The sequence below is a fragment of the Neolamprologus multifasciatus genome, chromosome 10, assembly GCF_963576455.1.
Source record: "Neolamprologus multifasciatus chromosome 10, fNeoMul1.2, whole genome shotgun sequence".
NCBI lineage: Eukaryota > Metazoa > Chordata > Actinopteri > Cichliformes > Cichlidae > Neolamprologus > Neolamprologus multifasciatus.
The window spans coordinates 32,701,206-32,720,747 of NC_140448.1; the positions used below are offsets into that span (position 1 = coordinate 32,701,206).

At 45.6% G+C, this 19,542-nt stretch overlaps 1 protein-coding gene and 1 long non-coding RNA gene across 2 annotated transcripts; one reads left to right on the forward strand and one right to left on the reverse strand.

Annotated features, from left to right (window-relative positions):
* Positions 1 to 1,192: 1,192 nt before the first annotated feature.
* On the reverse strand, positions 1,193 to 5,121 carry LOC146510586 (odorant receptor 131-2-like). The gene has a single exon (XM_085174253.1). It carries the CDS (start codon positions 2,660 to 2,662, stop codon positions 1,703 to 1,705), a length of 960 nt encoding a protein of 319 aa, XP_085030379.1. The 5' UTR covers positions 2,663 to 5,121; the 3' UTR covers positions 1,193 to 1,702.
* Positions 5,122 to 7,372: 2,251 nt separating this feature from the next.
* Positions 7,373 to 10,066, forward strand: LOC146510587 (uncharacterized). The gene is made up of 2 exons (XR_014876398.1): positions 7,373 to 7,761; positions 7,904 to 10,066. It is a non-coding gene; the product is annotated as an uncharacterized LOC146510587 (long non-coding RNA).
* Positions 10,067 to 19,542: the final 9,476 nt, after the last annotated feature.

The window sequence follows — 19,542 nt, forward strand, 5'->3', positions numbered from 1 at the left end:
TTAGTAACAGCCATGAAACCACGATGTCACACTTACACAGACCTGTTCTAAAAATTATATTTGATTAAACAGAAATAAAGCAAAACAAATCCTGCCTTCACTGTAACCAAACAGCCTCCTCAGTGAATGTACTGTCCTTGAAAACTGAAGCCAAATACTGAAGAAATCCTGAAGCACAACAAGAGGGTTAAGAGGTTGACTCCTAATTTCAAATGGTGTTTGCACTGTACGCTTGTATGTAGGGATGGGTACCGGTATCCGGTGCCATCATGGCACCGGTTCTGACATAAACGGTAGTAACCAGACCGAAAAGCAGCGCGCATTTCGGTGCTTTATTTCGGTGCTTTTTTTTCCTGAGCTGTGATACACTTTCTTCTTCCTTACATTTCTATTGGCGGTTGGCAAACAACTGAAAGGTGCATTACCGCCACCAACTGGTATGGAATGATACACTTTAGATTCTAGCCAATCATTTTACGTTTCGAGGATAGTAGGCGGGTCCAGGTACGTACGTTCTTTTAGAGCAGAGCTACAGATTAAAATGCCCAAGGCAAAGCGGTCAAAAGTCTGGCTGTACTTCACAGCAAAAGATGCAAACTCAGCAGCCTGCAACAAGTGCTTTAAGCTGATACTGTCAAAGGAGGTCACACTTTAAATCCGATGAACCTAGCCCTGCCAGTGTAGCAGAAATGATGATGGCAGCAGCAGCCGTTCTTCTCTGCGTGAGTAGCTTAATGTTGTTCGTGTGTAATTTACGTTGAGTAGGCTAACCGCGTTATTAAATTAATGCATGTAAGGTGAACTAGCAAACACCATCATAGCTACATGCGGCTGTCTTCTTGTTTGATGTCAGATACCCCCTTCACCCTGGCCAAAAAGGCTAAAATGACCGAAGAAAAAGTGGAAAACAGCTAAACATGAGAGGTTTTTGGACAAAGTTTGTGTTTTTTCCATTGTTTAAGCTGCTTCCAGCCCAGAGTGATACCATATATGCCCTATACCTGCAGAAAAGACTAACATTGTTATCTTTTTACAAAAAAACAGCTGAACATGAGAGGTTTTTGGACCAATTTTGTGTTTTCCATTCTTTAAGCACCGGTTTGGGCACCGTTTAAGCACCGGCACCGTTTCAAAAGTACCGGTTTGGCACCGGTATCGGATAAAACCTAAACGATACCCATCCCTACTTGTATGTGAAATTCACTGTTACACCACACATTTTTATATTAAGTTCACAGAGACCAAAGAAACTTTAACATTTATTTTTCAAATTATTGTGACTGACAGGGTTAGCACTGCTTCCTCAGAGCAAGAAGATCCCGGTTTGAATCCCACTTCCCACAGTCCAAAGACATACATATTAGGTTTCTGTTAGTCCTGCGATAGACTGATGATCTGTTGAGGGTGTACTCTGCCTCATATCCCACCAAAGCTGGGAAAGGTTACAGGCCCCTCAACCCTGAGCTGGATAAGTGGAAAAAAATAGATCACCATCCATCCATTCTGACTGCAACTAATGGAGGATTATTAAAATTATAACAAGGACAGGCTTCTAAAAAACTACTGTAACAACAACATGTTATTCTTAAAAGGGAAAAAGCAGGAGGAGAAGCTTCTAGTTAATTTAGGATAGTCACTTAGTAGACTGTGACAGAGTTTAATGAGCGTACAGAAACATTCATTGCTTCTTTCCAAATGTACTCTAAGGGTAAACCTTAGCCTCCGCTGTGACAGCTAAAAGTTTCAGTTGACAACATAGATTATAAACAAGGATGGGTCTGATGGTCTGGTCTCTGAGACCATAAATAAGTGCACTCAGACATCTGGGGAGAATAAAAAGAAGGACATAAAGAGCATTCTGTATGAGCACAGACACTCTATTTGAAACAGTTTTTGAGGTGAGTAAAAGTAATGCATTGTTCACAGTTGACGAGAGGCTGAAGCTGAGCTGCACCAGATGTAGCAGCAGGGTGTTACGAGCCTTCTGGGCTGAAGCTTTGTCTGTGGAGGCCGATCTAGCTGCCAACATAACACCTATATAGGAACAAGTGACTCCAACAAAAGCTGACACAAACAGAAAGCAAGTGTAAGCTTTGTCATACTCATGAGATACAGGTGTGAGAAACATGAGAAATGTATTACAAACATATCTTTTCAACTGCAAACTCTGCAGCTCTTCAAATGGAAATTCTAACAGCAGCAGAACTCGAATGAGAATATTCAGTGAACAAAAGATCCAAATCATAATAATGGCCACCTCTGTGTTCCTGATGGTGATGATAGTAGCGTGCCTGAGTGGGTAACACACAGCTACATATCGCTCCAGAGACATCAGCACCAGAGTGAGAGGAGAGATTTCATTGGTGAGATTAGCAAACATGACAAGAATACCACAGACAGGATAAGGTAACGTTATTCTACAAATAGACATCATGTATAGTATCTGGCTCACTGCCATCTGTAGAGTGTCTGCAAGAATGAGGTTATACAGGAGAATGTAACGGCAGGTTTCACGAAACACTGATTTACTCCTCAAGGTGAATAACATGATCACATTAATGCAGAAGAAAACACAGCATGGTAATGTAGTCAGGGAGGAGAGCAAACCTCTTTCTAGGTCATGCAGTCCAACAGAGATGTTGGTCTGAGATATATCAGACATATCAAAAGAAACATAGAAAAAACGAGATATTAACCCATTGATATCATTAGACAAGAAGAATGCAATAAGTTTCTATTATTATAAATTCTGGTTTAAAACTCCAGTTGTTTACCTGTGCAGGTAATTATCAGGCTTTAGTCTGTGCTTGGTCCTATGGAGGGCTGGTCTGCCAGGTTTGCCTGCATTTGAATGTCATATATCATTTCCTTTACAACACAGAGCTCATGTGACACAGTTATTTGTCAGCATGGTTAGCAGGCCAGTAACAGATGATGTAATCGAATTTATCACACTGACTGATTGGTTCACACAGTCTCTCCACATGTGAACATGGCCCCTCAGTGCCACACCAACACACATGGTCAGGCTCCCTCTGCTTCACTTATCGACGTGCAGGGTCCTCTCATTGAATACTATAGAGCTCCCTAAACGTTGCTTATTGACGACAAGAGATTGCAGCGGAAGAGCCTGTTGTCCGTATATTTATATATTTCCAAAATCACATTGTAGTGACGTATACAGAACACAATAAATTATATAATTAAACAACTACCCGAGAAACAGCAGATAAATTAATTATAGGTTATACTTTTGTATCATTTATTGCATTTATGGAGGGAGTGGTGTATGCTGGGTAATGGCACAGCTAGCGACTGGGTGACTTTATTCACCCGCTTCGGCTGTTATCAGTCCATACAATGGGCGTTATTAGCACAAATCAGTCCCATAGATATGGGCCATCTCCTGCTGGATTATTCAGAAGGTTGTTCTCATCCATCCAGATGGAGGATCACTAACAGGAGCGTGGGAAGACTCCAGAATCCACTCTGGCTGGAATCCGGTGGATACAGCAGTGTTTACAGGTAAGACCGTTTAAACGGACAGCGTTTATAGAATGACTATTAAAAGTCAGCGAGTGTCAGTAATGTTAATGTGGTTATGTTAGTAATACACCGAGTGCTAATATAACAGCTTTAAGATGCATTTGTAGATATTATTACGTGTTTTACCGTCTTTATGGTGCTAGCTTAAAGTTACGGTGTAAACGTTAGCTTATATTAAAGTTACGGTGTAAACGTTAGCTTATATTAAAGTTACGGTGTAAACGTTAGCTTATATTAAAGTTACGGTGTTACGGTTAGCTTATATTAAAGTTACGGTGTAAACGTTAGCTTATATTAAAGTTACGGTGTTACGGTTAGCTTATATTAAAGTTACGGTGTAAACGTTAGCTTATATTAAAGTTACGGTGTAAACGTTAGCTTATATTGCAGTAAAGCTGTTACTGTTTAAATGATGTTAGCACAGAAATATTAGCTTCTGTCATGACTGATGAAGTTACTAGTTAATAAAGTTTCCAGTAAAGTGTTTAATCGCAGCCACAGACTGACAGCAAATATCTCAATTAGCTTCAGTGCATCTGTAATAAATATGTGCAAGTTTCAGTGCTTCGTTTAAACTGTATGATACTTATACTGACCCAGGGTCAGTGTAAATACAATCCTAGCTGTGTGAACAAAGCCTGGCTACTTTAATCCTGCATGACAAACCTCATAATGCAGGTTATTATTACTCTTTCCTGCTGGCACACCTGTCACACCTGAGAGTCAGCTAGAAACTTACAGTGACGTGGACATCATGCAAAGACTGCCAGACTCTGTAATACTGTAAATGATCAGTGACTCAGGTTAACACTAAACTTTAAACAGTCCCTCTGTGTCTCTGTGTGCTGAACATTTAGGATTGAGTCAGGCTGCATCAGCTGAAGCTGTTATTTGTAAATATCAGTATTTTTTTTAATTCAGGTGTGGGGAAAATACGTAAGACTGCAGTGAAGCGATGCTCCAGATTAATCCCTGGCCAAAGGTGTCGTACTTAAATCAGACTACTGATGCAGCCACATCAGCCTTTTGTGAGGTCTGTTTAAAGTAGACTAAAAATGAACTGCAGGTTCCTGAGAGCTGGACTGTGAGCACAGAAACACATGTTCATACATACAGCTGCAGCAAGCTTACATTAATTTTAAATAGATTTGTTACTCTGATGTCTGTCTCTGTGTTAGTCCTCTGACAGACTGGTGACCTGTCCAGGTGTGCTCTACCTGTGACTACTGGGACAGGCTCTGGCTCCTGTAATAGAAATGTTCTGTTATTCTCATTTAAAGTATTTAAGTGCTTATGCATATGCTTAGTTGTGACACTGTTATTGTTCAGTGAAAGTTTCTAAAACTAGATGAACTTACTTCAGCGTCAGCAGTTTGAGAAAACAAATCCCTTTGCAGGTGCTGATAAGGCCAAGGGCACAAAACAGCGTAACCATTGATCCGTTAGGTTTTATAGCGAGACACGTGAAGTGTGGTAGGATCAGTTTGTAACTTCCTCCCTCTTCCTTGGAATGCATAAAGGAGTAGGAGCACGACTTCTGTAGCAGCGCTGACATGACTGAACTGTGATGTTTGATGTGTGTTGGCTCTCTGTGAACATGAATTGAATATTCAGAAGACATTTGTTTAAACAGTTCTAGAAATCTGAGCTGTTGGTGTGTCCTTGGATTGTTTAGTAATAATATTAGAGCTGACAATCTTTCTTACTGAATCTCTACTATGAGTCATGTTACCTGAGATTAATTCTATGTTTACCTGTCAGCCTGGACAAATGTGCTGTGTAAAGGAAATTAAATTAAATCAGAGCTGAACTGCGTACATTTAAGGAACCTGTTCATATTTAATTGAAATATTAACCAGTGGGGCGGCACGGTGGTTAGCACTGTTGCCGCACAGCAAGAAGGTCCTGAGTTCAATTCCACCATCAGGCCTTTCTGTGTGGAGTTTGCATGTTCTCCCCGTGTTTGCGTGGGTTTCCTCCCACCGTCCAAAGACATGCAGCTTGTGGGGATAGGTTAATTGGTTAATTGATAATCCAAATTGCCACTAGGTGTGGATGTGCGAGTGAATGTGAGCGCGAATGGTTGTCTGTCCCTGTGTGTTGGCCCTGCGACAGACTGGCGACCTGTCCAGGGTGTACCCCGCCTCTCGCGCTATGACAGCTGGGATAGGCTCCAGCGCCCCCCGCGACCCTGAAAAGGATAAGCGGATGGATGAATGGATATTAACCAGTGTTTTTTTTGATTCCAAGAGAGTCTTTGTGGAAATCCTGTTTGGCTTTTTGTTATTTTAATTCTCTTTTCCATTTTCCAGAACAGTTCTCCACAGTCACTGTCCATATGGGTCAGTGGGACCAAGAAGCACTCTGCTAATGTGGGACTCTGACCAGCAACATCCAGCAAGACCCAGACAGCATTTCTATCTCCCAGCTGGGAGATGATTTTTGTTGAGCTTCACACTTGCAGAGGTAAGTCAGTTTGCAGAGATCCCTCCCACCCTGGCTTTTATGTGCTAGATTTCTTATCTGAAACAGTAATATTTCAGTGACTGCTGCTTATACCACAGGTTAATACACTCTACTGATCCCTGATAGGAGAATCATCACCTCTGCCAACAAAGAAGCCTGGTGGATGTTTGTTTACAGTCTGATGACATCATGCTCTGCATCTTCAAAGTTTATCTTATTATTCATACCCAGTAATGTGAAGCATGCTTATATCTACTATAACTGAACCAACCTGGTGCTCTTCATTTATGGAGGCTGTTGAGTCTGAATGTTGGATGTTGTGTATCTCATGTTCTCTGGGCTTTGTTGTCCTCAGTCTTTTTGCAGGATCAGAAAACAAAACCAGGAGGCGCGTAAATGTTTCTTCTCCAAGATGTTTCTTCAAATGTTTCTTCTGGATGATGATAAGACCGTGACACGGGATGCCACCTTTGGTCTTGTGATGAAGCAAAGCCCAGGAAGAAGTGTGATTAAATGGTACCCACATGTTGAGAAGGATGTACAGGGGCACCTGCAGCCAAATCCAAGCCTCAGGTTAGTTGTAGTTGCAGAACGCTATAGGACTGAGACAGCTGAGGCATCAAATGTTTGATTAAACGGATGAAAAATAAAATTATTACTTCTTAAAATCTGTAGCAACTTCAAGTCTGTCAGCATGCTGAGCATGCTCAGAATGTGACAATATATTTCTGTTCAATATTTAATTTCTTTCAGTTGCAATTGTTAAATGAAAAAAAAAAAAATATATTATAATTTAGCAAACTAATTTATCAAAAAAAAATATATACATATATCTGTATTAGTTTTAATAAATTAATTTGACACCTGTATTGAAAATACTATATTGTATTCATACAGAATCAGTTTGGTATCATTGTTTGTCTGATTGCTGAAACTAAGAGCTACTTTGATCTGTTTAGATCTAAAGTATCCAAACTCGAGCTCTGATGTTTCTTCACCCTTGTGTGTGTGATATGTGATGTCCTACATGCTGGCAGAGCAGAGCGGCCGTTTGTGCTCACAGATGGTGACGGTGTGGAGAGACGGTGGTGTTTCCTCAGAAGAACCAGCAGAGTCACAAAGGACACCAGTCCATCTCACCACCTCGACTTGCTGACTGATGCTCGTCTGCACTGCACAGAGGAAATCAACTGACCGAGGTTTGTCCAGTGACGTGTTATGAAATGTATGTTTGTTTTATGCTTACAGATGTGTTTTTCTTGACAGAGGCTCTGCAGAGGTTAGACCAAGAAAACATGTGCTTTACATTTTACTGTGATTTATTGAGATATTTGTTGCTTGATGTTCAGCAGGAATGGAATCAAAGGGAGATGTTTTTGATGTTTTTGTAATGATGTAAGTAAATCTTCAATATTATTTATTTGCTTGGTTATATTAGGAGTGTTTCTGAGTGAGGGGGAGAGGAGTCATCATCCAGGTAAAGTGACGTGGATCGGTGGATACACTTGTCTCCCCTTTAAAGGAGACGATCCAAGTCATCCTTAAATGTTAGTGCTTTCAAATACACAAACATTTTTAAAGGACAAAAATGAACATCCAACTTTGACTGTAATACAAAATAAATCTTTGCATGTGTGTTTTCAAACTCTCAGATGGGCAGCATATCAGTCTTGGACTGTCTAACCTGCAGCATTGAATGATCACCACACATGAGCATGTTCCTGCAACATTCAGCAGCTTCTGCTTTTGGTAAGTAGAGTTACCTAACTACAGTAACTCTAAACACATGCCATCCATTTCTAACAGCCTGGTTACTTCCTGTCAGTTACTTTAGAAACCATGTGGTCACCTGACCTAACACTGTTTCTTCTTCTTCCCCTTAATGTTGAAGTGTCACATGTCAAACAGCTGGAGAGGAAACTACACCAGTGGGATGTTTCACCAACACGTGCCAGATGCTGTTCCTTCATGGTGACATCATCAGAGACAGCCCCGCCCACCTCAGGACCTCGCCATTGATGATTATAATGATGACAGCGAGTGGAACTAAGACGGTAAAAATCCATGACCAGAATGTTTGGATGCTTTCTAATTATTCATGAATACTGAGTTTTTGTCTCTTTTTTTACCTCATCTGTTACTAACAAAGTTCACCAAACTCACACAGTTTACATTCTGTATGTTTCCATCTTCACCAGCCACACTCTAACTGCATTTAAGAAAATAATCCTTAGAAATCGTCGTTTTTCTCTTTTGTAATTGATGATAATTCAGTGAATATACTGCGCTGCTTCCTTTTATTGCGTGACACATTGCTTTAAGTCAGGGGTATCCAAACTCCGGCTGTGGCCCGCGATCCATTTTTAATTGGCCCACAAGTAACTTTATAAATAGAATCGAATATGGCCCGCACTTCAACTTTTGCTTGAGTGTGTTGCACTTCTTAGTTTTAACACCAGGGGGAGCTACTGTCGATCGAGGCAGTTGCTCCGCCAAAAAGGACAATCACAGAAGAAATTTACCCCAAGTTAGTTACCAAACATGGCAGAACCAAAGAAGCGAAAGGTAGAAAGTGAATGCAGAAAATTTCAGACATGGTGGGAGAGTGAATATTTCTTCAAAGAATTCAAGGGGAGGTGTGTCTGTTTGATCTGCACTGAAATTATGGCAGTTATGAAAGAGTATAATGTACGACATCATTATGAAACCCAACATCAGGCCCATGCATCCGACACTGGTGCTGAGCGAGCAAAGGGTAGCTCTCCTGCGGGGTCAGCAACAGTATTTTTTTCGTGCTCAAAAGGTCCAGGAAAAGGCTCCAATAGCAGCTATGAGGTCGCCCAACTCATCGCAAGACATGGCGAGCCTTTTTCAGATGGAGACCTCATAAAACACGGCCTCGTTAAAGTCACCGAAATAATGTGCCTGGAAAAAGTGCAGGACTTCAACAACGTCAGCGTGTCCAGAAATCCAGTCGTGCGACGCACTGAAGACTCGGCAGCCAACATTAAACAGCAACTGTCTGATAAAGCTGTGCTTTTGATTTTGACTCCATCGCATGCGATGAGAGCACTGATGCCACAGACGCCACACAGCTGCTATTTTTTTGCGGGGAGTGAACGAGAGCACGAGCACTTTAGGTGAGTAAAAAATATATTCCACAGTACCCGTGTGTTAATGTGCAGGTACACATGCTTCAAATATCAGTAATGCGCATCAATTCTGTCACTACCCTGCTTTTGCACACCACTTTCTTATCTGCGTTTTTCTTGTTAACACACAGAGTACACACCGCTGTGCACTGCGCACGTACACGCAGTCAGCTGATCTCATCTGATGCACATCTGCTCCTTGATCAAGTGACATTTGTCTGGATTTTTGGCACGAGTGGCGTCGGATCAGCAGCGCGGCTGGATGTCCCGATTTACAAACCCAGCGCAGCTGATACTCACCAGAATAATTTACTAAAATTATATGCACTCCTGTTATTAAGTCCAGTTCAGTCTGTTATGTTGATAACGGTTTCAAACGAACGTTAATAGGTGTGTTGCTAAGCCTAATAACTTAAATAACAAACTTGAAATGTACCCGTCCCATTTCCCCCTTTATTGTTTTTTCTCTGTGCTGTAAATCTTCTGTCTAAGAAGAAATCTGAGGCTGTTCTGAGAATGAGCTACCAAAGCTTTTTCTGAATAAATCAATAAAGACCCATTTATGGAAAGCTGGGATGAAGGCAGTGTTGTCTTTAATTATATTCAACAATATAATATAGTCGACCACTTTTAAGTGATTTTTCTAACTTTAATACACTAAAGTGAAGGTTATATACCTAATTTCTAGTAAGTGGCCCAGCCCCTCCTATATTTTTATGTATGTGGCCCTCAGTGAAAAAAGTTTGGACACCCCTGCTTTAAGTTTTTCAGAGTCCAGTTATTTTTTACTGCTGTTTGAATTCTCTGAATGTTTGACCCTGTAGACTGTTTGATGGACTGCTTGTCTTCCTGTTTGTAACCGCCGCCTGTTTTTGACTAAAGATTTGGATTTCTGACTTTAACACAGCCTCTGCGTGTCCTCCCTTTGTGTTCTCTTCCTCTGTGAATGTGTTGCATGTGTCACAGATTCATTTTATTAACAGCTTTCCCACAGTGAGTTGCATCAGCATTCATTCACAGTAATATTATTGGCCACCGGGCCACAGTGGATGTCCCAGGTCAGCGAGGGGGCAATATAACTATGTGTGCTGCCATTTCTGAGAATGGTGTGGCCACTCACATCCCCAGTCTTGGCCCATACAACACACACAAGCTCCTCATCTACTTGGATCGCCTTTATACCGATTTTATCCCTGAAAATGAGAGAGGTCTCATAGGGCCTCACCTACCCATTTATGTAATTGTGTGGGACAATGTCAATTTCCACCATCGCCCACTCATTAGGGGCTGGTTTGCAACGCATCCAAGGATGGTCATGGGGTTCCTACCATCTCACTCTCCTTTCCTCAATCCGATAGAGGAGTTTTTCTCTGCTTGGGGGTGGAGAGTGTATGAGCATCATGCTCAGGATCAGCTGTCCCTGCTCCATGCTATGGACGTAGCATGTGACGACATTACAGGAGATCAATGCAGGGGATGGTTGTGGCATGCACGCCGTTTCTTCCCTCGTTGCATCGCAAGAGAAAGTATCCGCTGTGATGTGGACGAGAATCTGTGGCCAGACGGACAACAGCGTGTAAATAATCAGGAGGGTGAAGACAGTGGACAAGAGCGGGAGAATGAGTACAGCGACCACTGAATGAGTCCTTGTTTTTTGATTTTGTGTTCATACAATTTACTACTGTAATGTACATTTTCTTTTTACATATGTATGAAACTTTCTTTGCGTGTGAATAAAATGATAACTTCCTTGGTAGTGTGAGTGCAATCTGTGATGTCAAACCTCGGAGGCTACTCTTTTCTGTTGTATATTGTTGGTCCTCTGCCATAGTGACACAACATCTAAACATTTTGTATGGCAGTACTCACACAATGCCAAAGGGACGATGCACTTTGGGGGCACTGACTGTTCAGATTAGAAAGAAATGTAGTTTTGACACATGAGTGAACTGTTTTAGGAGAGATATGAGCTTTTGCAGGTGTTGTTGTGATCAACCATCCAGGTTTATTTTGACAAAAGCACCAAGAATGATGAGAATGTCCGATCTGTGTCGAGAAATGAGCCAAAGCTATTGAGAAGGATCTTTGCCATTTTGGAGACACTGACTGTTTAAATGAGAAAGGGATTTAGACTGAAGCCTGAGTGAATAGTTTTGGAAGAGATATGAGCTTTTGCAGGTGAGCTATAGTGTTGTGCTAAACTGTAAGAGTGTTTTGCCAAATGATCTTAGAGTTTTGAGAATGTAATTTCTGTTTCAAGAAATGAGCCAAACCAATGGAGAAAAACTGTAAGGCAGGAGTAGCATCTTTCATGGCACCCGAAGTTCTAATCCCCATAACATATTGTTATACTAGGAACCAAAACTTTTCTGTGATTAATCTGGCAGATTTAGGGTTTTTTGTTTCAGTGATAGGTTGATTCTGCCAGTTAGGTTTGGGTTGTCTTCTTATTTTAACAGAGAGAGTTTCTGTACGTGGACATGTCCAGAACTGGGCCCAATATTTTTGTAACAGTGCACTTAGAGGAAACCTGTCAGGTGTCACCCTTATGGTTGTTTTATGTTTTGACGATTTAATAATCAGCTCTCTCTCTCTCATTTTTGTTCTAAGCAGACCTGCAAGATTGAGTAAACAGCTCTGTAAAACATTTTTGTGAGAGCAAATATAAGGTGAGCTTTTCCAGATTACAATGGGCTCAGGAGAAGGCTGCCTGTGGGGACCCGATCAGAGTGTGAGTCCCTGTCTAAAAGGATTGCGGTGAGTCAATCCAGTCCAAGATCATAAAGAATTGCTTTTCCTTTTAAAAATGATGACGTTGTGGAGGTAAACACAGACGACACGAGAGCTCTCGATTGACACTGCTCGTTTATTACTTATCACCACACAACTGAACACTTTTCCCTCCAAAACACAGCAACAACACTTCCTGAGAACTGGGTGGGAGTGGAGCCCTCCAGTGGTCCACCACACATGCCCCCCCCCCCCCCCCCCCCCAAACACCCAGTAGGGTCATCCCCTAGTCCAGAACCCTTGCTTTAATTAAACGTCCAGAACTTCTGGTCTCAGATTTGCTTAAAAACCTTTCATCTAATCAGAAATCCCAGTCTTCAATTAATTCAATACAAAATACTACATAGAGTGCACTATACAGGTCATCGGATGTTCAAGATGGGCTTTGCATCTACCAACAACTGCTCACACTGCCAAACCAATTCACCGGACAATTATATCCACGCTCTTTGGTTCTGTCCACCAGTTCAGAAGTTTTGGCGCGAGATATGTGAAGACTTATCAAAGTGTCTGAAATGTAACATTCCAACTTCCCCCTTAGTGTGTTTGTTGGGCAGCTTAGATAATGTCACTTCAGAAAAGAATATAGCCCATATGGTTTTCACTGCCCTATGCATAGCCAAGAAAACAGTCCTCATGAACTGGAAAAATAAAAACAATCTTAATTCTAACCAATATAGAAATTATCTATTAGATTACATTAGTCTTGATACAGCCTCTGCCACCACATCAGATCAATCGCTCTGGGCTCCTCTGATCAGCTCCATCACCTAGTGGGGGTGGGGGGTCATATTTTGGTCTCGCCTTCACTGTTGTGATTGGTGTGGGGGTAGGGTCAGGCTTAGGGCGTCGGGGGGTTCCCCGGGAGCATCTTCCTTGGGGGGCTCAACCCGGGGTAGCGGTCATGGCCAATTAGGGGCTCTGTTGGCTCTTAGGTGACGGCTTCCTCGTGGCTACGTGCAGCGGGGCTAGGGGAGGGTCTGTGCTGACGGACGGGGGTTACTGACCTGGTAGCCTGGCTGCCCCTGGGTGGGTCCAGGACGGGCGTGAGGTTCTGGGGGCGCTCCGGCTCTGGCCTGGGGCCCTGGCCGGGCCTCGGGGGCCTGGGTCCTGGTTGGTGTGTTGCCGGGGTTGTGGGCCGGTGGGTATATGGGGGCCCGCCACTGGCGCAGGGTGCCGCCGGTGCGCCGAGCCACCTGGGGGGCTCTTCAACTGGGTGGGGGGTTGTCACATCTTGCAGGAGCTTTCCTCTCTCAGGAACTCTCTCTGCAAGAGGGGGAGATACAGGAGAGGTGGAGGAAGATCTCAGCCTGGGCGTCTATTGTCTTATGTAGTCTGGAAGATGAGTGGATGATGGGGTGGGTGCAGTTTTCTCTGTTGTGGGGTTGGGTGGACTGCCCCGGGCTCTGTGGGGCCGGGCGGCGCCGCTGCACTGGGCCCCGGTTCGGATGGGCCTGGGCCCCCCTTCCCTGGCGGGTCGCGGAGTATGGGGGTGCCTACTGGGGTCAGCGGGGGAGCTGGCCCCAGGGAGGGGTCACTTGCCCCTCCCTTCCTTCCCTCCCCATCTCCAGCTGCCTCCCTCTTCCCGCTCCACCACAACCACCCACGCATGCAGGGCCTTGGAGTAGGGGTGTGTCACCAGGGTGCAGAGGAGGTAACCCCCCCCTCTGTCCCCTTCTGGCTGCCTCTGCCTCAATTTTATCCCGCAACTTAGACATTCACATTACTCACACTCTCATTACACATACATATAGGATCTTGGGGGTGGGCACGCTACACGGAATCCCAATTACCATCAGGGTGTACACCTCACCCCCGGCGTCGTTGCCCACCTCTCAATTTTAAATACACGTAGACATTGAGGGCTAGCAGGAGGGACTATGCGCTTACCTGCTGCTCTCTGGCAGGTAGCTCCATGCCCTCCTAGGTTTTAAATGCACCTTAGAACACACATACATCAACACTACAATGAGCGGGTGGAGGGAGGTTAGGAGTCTTCTCTCACCCTCGTTCTCTGCTTTCTGCTGGAGCAGGGGGGCTAGGAGGAGGAGTTGGCCGTCCGACTGGGATCCGGAATGTGGGGCCTCCCTGCTGCTGCGGAGTCGGGGCGGTCTGCTTCTCCCCACCGCAGGGAAAAGGGTAACACAACCTGGGTCTGGGTGCAGTTCCCCCCTCCAGGGGCAAGGGTACCTAGACCCGGTTCGTAGAGTACGCTTGGGGAGTGTGATTGTGTGTACAGCGTCTCTTTATGTCTGTCTCCACGTTGGCTGAGTGTGGAATAAGTGCATATGAGAGCATGAGGGTGGGAATGGATGTTTGTATCTGTGTGTGCCTGTATGTCTGTGTCTATATGTCAGGTTGGGTATCAGATGCCACCTCTCTGAGGACAGCTCAGGCCCTCCAAGGTTTGGAGGCCTATCTCCCCCCACCACTTCCCCTGCCGGGGGCGGACTCCCTCAGACATCGGTGCGTTGGTGGTTCTTTGTGTCCGGGGGTGGGCGTCCGGGTACACACCGGCTCACTCCTTGGCGGCTGCTTATCGGGGCCTGGAGCCTGGGGCTCGCTTGGGCCACTTCGGAGGTGGGGTGCCCCCGGCCTCTCGGCCTGGGGCTCGGTCACTCAGGCACAGCTGGCTGCCGGCGGAGCTCACGGGCACGTCACTGCAGCCCCCCCTGGCTTCTGCTCCGTGGCTGCTGGGTGACCCCTCATCTGGGACTCTCCTCAGCTCTTTCTGGGACAGTGGCACGGCTGCCCCTCTGTTGGTCTTCCTTGGTCTCTTGTGTTCTGAGGGCCTCTGGATGTCTGGGGTTTTGATCTCCTCCATACCTGCTTCATGCCCTGGAGGACGGGGCAGTGGCCCCCCACACCCTCTAGCAGATCATTACATGAGGGAACCTTTTAAGAAAACAAGCGCGTCCATGCTCACAGGTGTACACACGGGTGATCACACACACAAACTACACCCTTTTTGGCTCCTACCTCAATGCACACTGTGCTGTCGATCTTACGTGCTGCACAATAATGTTTAATATTTAGTATTTACTGTCATATTCCCATATATCATTGTGATGTGGTTTATTGTATTACTCTCGTTTTCTTCTGCTTGTTTTCTTTTTTCTTTCTCAACAGGTGATCCAGGTGATCGATATATGTATTTTTTTTTTTTTCTTCTGCTTATTCTGTTGGTTTTTGTTTTTTGCCCTTCTCCCCCGTCCCTCTTCTCAACTGTTTTTCTTTCCCTCTTTCTTTCTCCCTTTTCTTTCCCCCAATCAAGTCTGTCCCGTATTCAGCAAGTGAAAATAAAATAAAGAATAAAAGATGAATCAAATGGACCATTACGGCAAAGCTAGGATGGTCAATTTGGTAAAGAAAATCCGTTGGGCATCTTTCTTCGCCTTTAGACAATAATTCTGATGGCAAAAGAGCCAAACGGGACAGGCAGAAAAAAAAAAAAAAAAAAAAAAAAAAAAAAACGTCCAGAACGGCTGAACTGGGGAGGTGGAGAACTGGCGGAGGGGAAACAAGCCTGAGGGCCAGGCTGGCATGGGCGGTCAGGAAAAACTGAAGATAGCTCGGGCCCCGCCAGGTGGGGGGTGCTCCGAGAGGAAGAAGCAGGATTGTCCAGTCCAGTGGAAGGCGGGCGGCCACGGCGGGGGGCCTGAGCCGGCACCACCTGATCATCCAGAAGCACATGTGCTGGTTTAAGTCTGTCAGTAGAAACAGCCTCCTGTCGACCCCCAAAATCCAAAAGGAAATACTTCCGGCCCGGTTGAATAACCCTAAAGGGGCCGTCATACAGTGGACGCAGCGGAGGCCTATGAGCGTCATGCCTGACAAAAACAAACTGCGAGGAGTCCAACGACCTTGGAACAAAGGTGTCGGGCACACAACGGTGCACTGGGCCAGGAAGAGAAAACGAGTCTCTTGGGGGACGGAGAGACAGCACAGATGGAGCGAAGCACGGGGGTGGGCTCTCAGGCAAAAATTCCCCGGGGACCCGGAGGGGCTGACCGAGGACAAGTTCAGCCGGGGAAACCCCAAGGTCTTCTTTAACCGCGCAGCGCAACCCCAGTAAAACCCATGGAAGGCGGTCAACCCAGTTGCCATCTGTGAGAGAAGCACGGAACGGGGCCTTAAGCGACCGGTGGAAACGTTCGCACATCCCGTTGGCCTGCGGGTGGTACGCAGTGGTTCGGTGGACCTTGACCCCCAGGCCGTCAGCCATGACAGACCAAAGCTCGGAAACGAACTGGGGGCCCCTGTCTGAGGTGATGTCGGCGGGGGGACCGAAACGCGAAACCCACGTTGACAAAAATGCCCTGGCCACTGCTGCTGCTGTAGTGGACGCCAGAGGCACTGCCTCAGGCCAGCGGGTTGTGCGGTCCACTACAGTCAAAAGGTGCGTGAAACCTTGTGACTGCGGCAGAGGACCAACCAGATCCACATGCACATGATCAAAACGCCTCCCTGGAACGCGGAAGGATTCGAGGGGCGCCTGTGTGTGCCTATGGATCTTAGCACGTTGGCATGGGATGCATGTGGCTGCCCACTCTTTCACTGATTTACGAAGGCCCGGCCAAACGAACCTAGAGCTGACCAGCTTGACCGAGGCCCGGACGCCTGGATGAGAGAGGGCGTGTACGGAGTCGAAAACGCGACGACGCCACGAAAGGGGAACTACAGAGCGTGGACGGCTGGTGGAAACATCGCAAAGCAGGCTGGGCCCGCCGTTCCACACGGGTCTGTCCTCCAATACAAGGCCCGTTTGCGCAGACCGAAGGGCAAGGACGTCGGGGTCGGCCTGTTGGTCAGCGGCCATAGCCTCGAAGTCTATGCCAACATAAAGGGGAGAGACCAGCACACGGGATAGACAGTCAGCCACGCAGTTGGACTTACCAGCCACGTGCTGAATGTCAGTTGTGAACTCGGAAATGGCTGCCAACTGGCGCTGCTGGCGCCCGCTCCACGGATCAGAGACCTTGGACATGGCGAATGTCAAAGGTTTATGATCGACGTATGCGGTGAAGCTCCGACCCTCGAGAAAAAACCGAAAATGCCGTGTCGCGAGGTGCAGGGCCAGCAACTCCCTGTCAAAAACGCTATATTTGCGCTCACTGTCCCTAAGCGTGCGACTAAAAAAAGCGAGCGGTTGCCAGACACCGGAGACCCGCTGTTCCAACACTGCGCCCACCGCCACGTCCGACGCGTCGGAGGTCAACGCAATCTCCGCCGACGGAAACGGGTGGGCCAGCAGGGCGGCGTTTGCCAGCGCGGTCTTGGCCCCAGAAAATGCCTGGATGCGTTCAGGGAGCCAATCAATCGGGTCCTTAGCTGTTTTACCCTTCAAGGCAGCATAGAGAGGCTGCAGCAGGTGCGCAGCTCTGGGGAGAAAGCGGTTGTAGAAATTGACCACCCCCAAGAACTCCCGCAGTGCTTTAACGGATGCAGGACGCGGAAAAGCCGAAACGGCCCGGACCTTGTCTGGCAACGGAACCACACCGTCAGCGGAAATGCGGTGGCCCAAGAAATCCAGAACCGGCAAGCCGAACTGGCACTTGGAGGGGTTGACAATCTGCCTGATGCAGATGGGACGCGTGCTGACTCTCAGAGCAGCTGGCCACCAATATATCGTCAAGGTACACGAAGACGAAGGGTAGCCCGCGCAAAACAGAGTCCATCAACCGCTGAAAAGTCTGGGCGGCACCTTTCAGGCCGAACGGCATGCGCAAAAATTCAAACAGGCCGAAAGGGGTAATAACGGCAGTTTTGGGGACGTCTTCGGCGTGCACGGGAACCTGGTGATACCCCCGCACCAAGTCAGTTTTAGAAAAAATCGAGGTGCTGGCGAGGTGGGCGGAAAAATCCTGGATGTGGGGAATGGGGTAACGGTCGTTCTCCGTGACATTATTCAAACGGCGAAAATCCCCACACGGCCGCCACCGACCGTCTGACTTGGGCACCATGTGTAGTGGAGAAGCCCAGGCACTATTCGAGCGCTGCACTATGCCAGGCACTCCACTGCGGCAAACTCTTCCCGAGCGACGGAGAGTTTCGCGGGGTCGAGGCGACGCGCGCGTGCGAACACCGGCGGACCGACCGTTGGGATATAATGTTCAACCCCGTGCTTCATTGCCGTGTTCGAGAAATTAGGAACAGTCAGTGAAGGGAACTCCAAGAGCAAACACTGAAAAAAATAGAGATAGCAACCTGGGGATTTAGTGGTGTGCTGAAAAAAACAGGAGTGCTGTTTAAAGAGGAAACTGCTGAACTCTGTCGCGACTGTTTCCAAAGATTGACAATAAGACTATTCCAGGACCTTTTACTAGGAAAAGCTAGTTATACTTGGTTGGATTTTACAGTAAGCAGTGAGGGAAGTCAGAGGCGGGTTTAAACTACTTAAACTCATGTAATGAGTAATGAGTTTCATAATTTCTATTTTCTGTCCTATTCATCACATATTTCATAATATAAGCTTATATAAGCAGAGAGAGAAGATATGGAAACTGTGGAAAACTTTAGAAAAGGACTGTGCTGTAACTCAGATGGTGGATACATTATTGAAATCGAATAGGTAACATTATTGTAATGTTGTAAATGTAATTAAGTTTTTTTATATAGCACCAAACCACAGCAACAGTCATCTCATGCATTGACAAACCATCATTATTTAATGTGAACATATGTTAAGCCCTGCAAAGTTAGCACATTATAACTTAATTTTCCACCTCATCCAATGGCAGCAACCTTTCTCTCATTGTTTGTTTGTTTCTGTTTTGTTTTTCAATTTTGAATCCATAGTTTTCAGTCACATGACTGACTCACACATGAGCTGTCCAGTAGAATAAAAATCTCACCTGTCCCGAATCAAGACCACTCAGATCATCTGTTCATGGAAAAAAAGCTACGATATAAGGAGAAACTACACATTTTGGGGACTAGTGATCCATATTCTCCCCCAGCCACTGTTTGGTGACATCTACATGTATCTTGCAGAGAATCCTTCACCTCACACTGCTGCCTGAATAAAAGCTTTCAACTGCAGACCTGTAAGGCTGGGTTATTTAAGGTATGCTCACATGTTGCCGGTATGCCATTTTGGCAACTGTAAATAAAGCAAAGTACAGCTATATATATATCACAAAGTCACAAAAGTCACCTCAAGACGATTTATGTAATGTGAATGTGTGTAAGGTGAACACCATACAATATACAAAAAGTCTGTGATCAAACTATTTAAGACTTTTTGTTGATTGAAAATTCACCAAATGATTCAAGACTGATAGCAGAGAACAACTTTACCAACACAAAGCACCTTTAGTTTTCCAAAGTGCTGAATTTATTTGCACAACTTGGAACGCAAAGAAAACCCTCTAGGACACCTACAGTAATTCCAAGGCTAAACTGCAGGTTTAGAAGTAGCACAAATGTAGGCCAATTACATCTAATTAAAAATTGCTGCACTTTCTTTGCCTGAGCAGTGCTTGAGATAGAGTGGCTGTACACAGATTACGGGGTTAAACAAATGTAACGCTCTTTCCTGTTTTACCAAAGCATGTAATAATTTGAGAGAATTCTAAAGAATTATGTT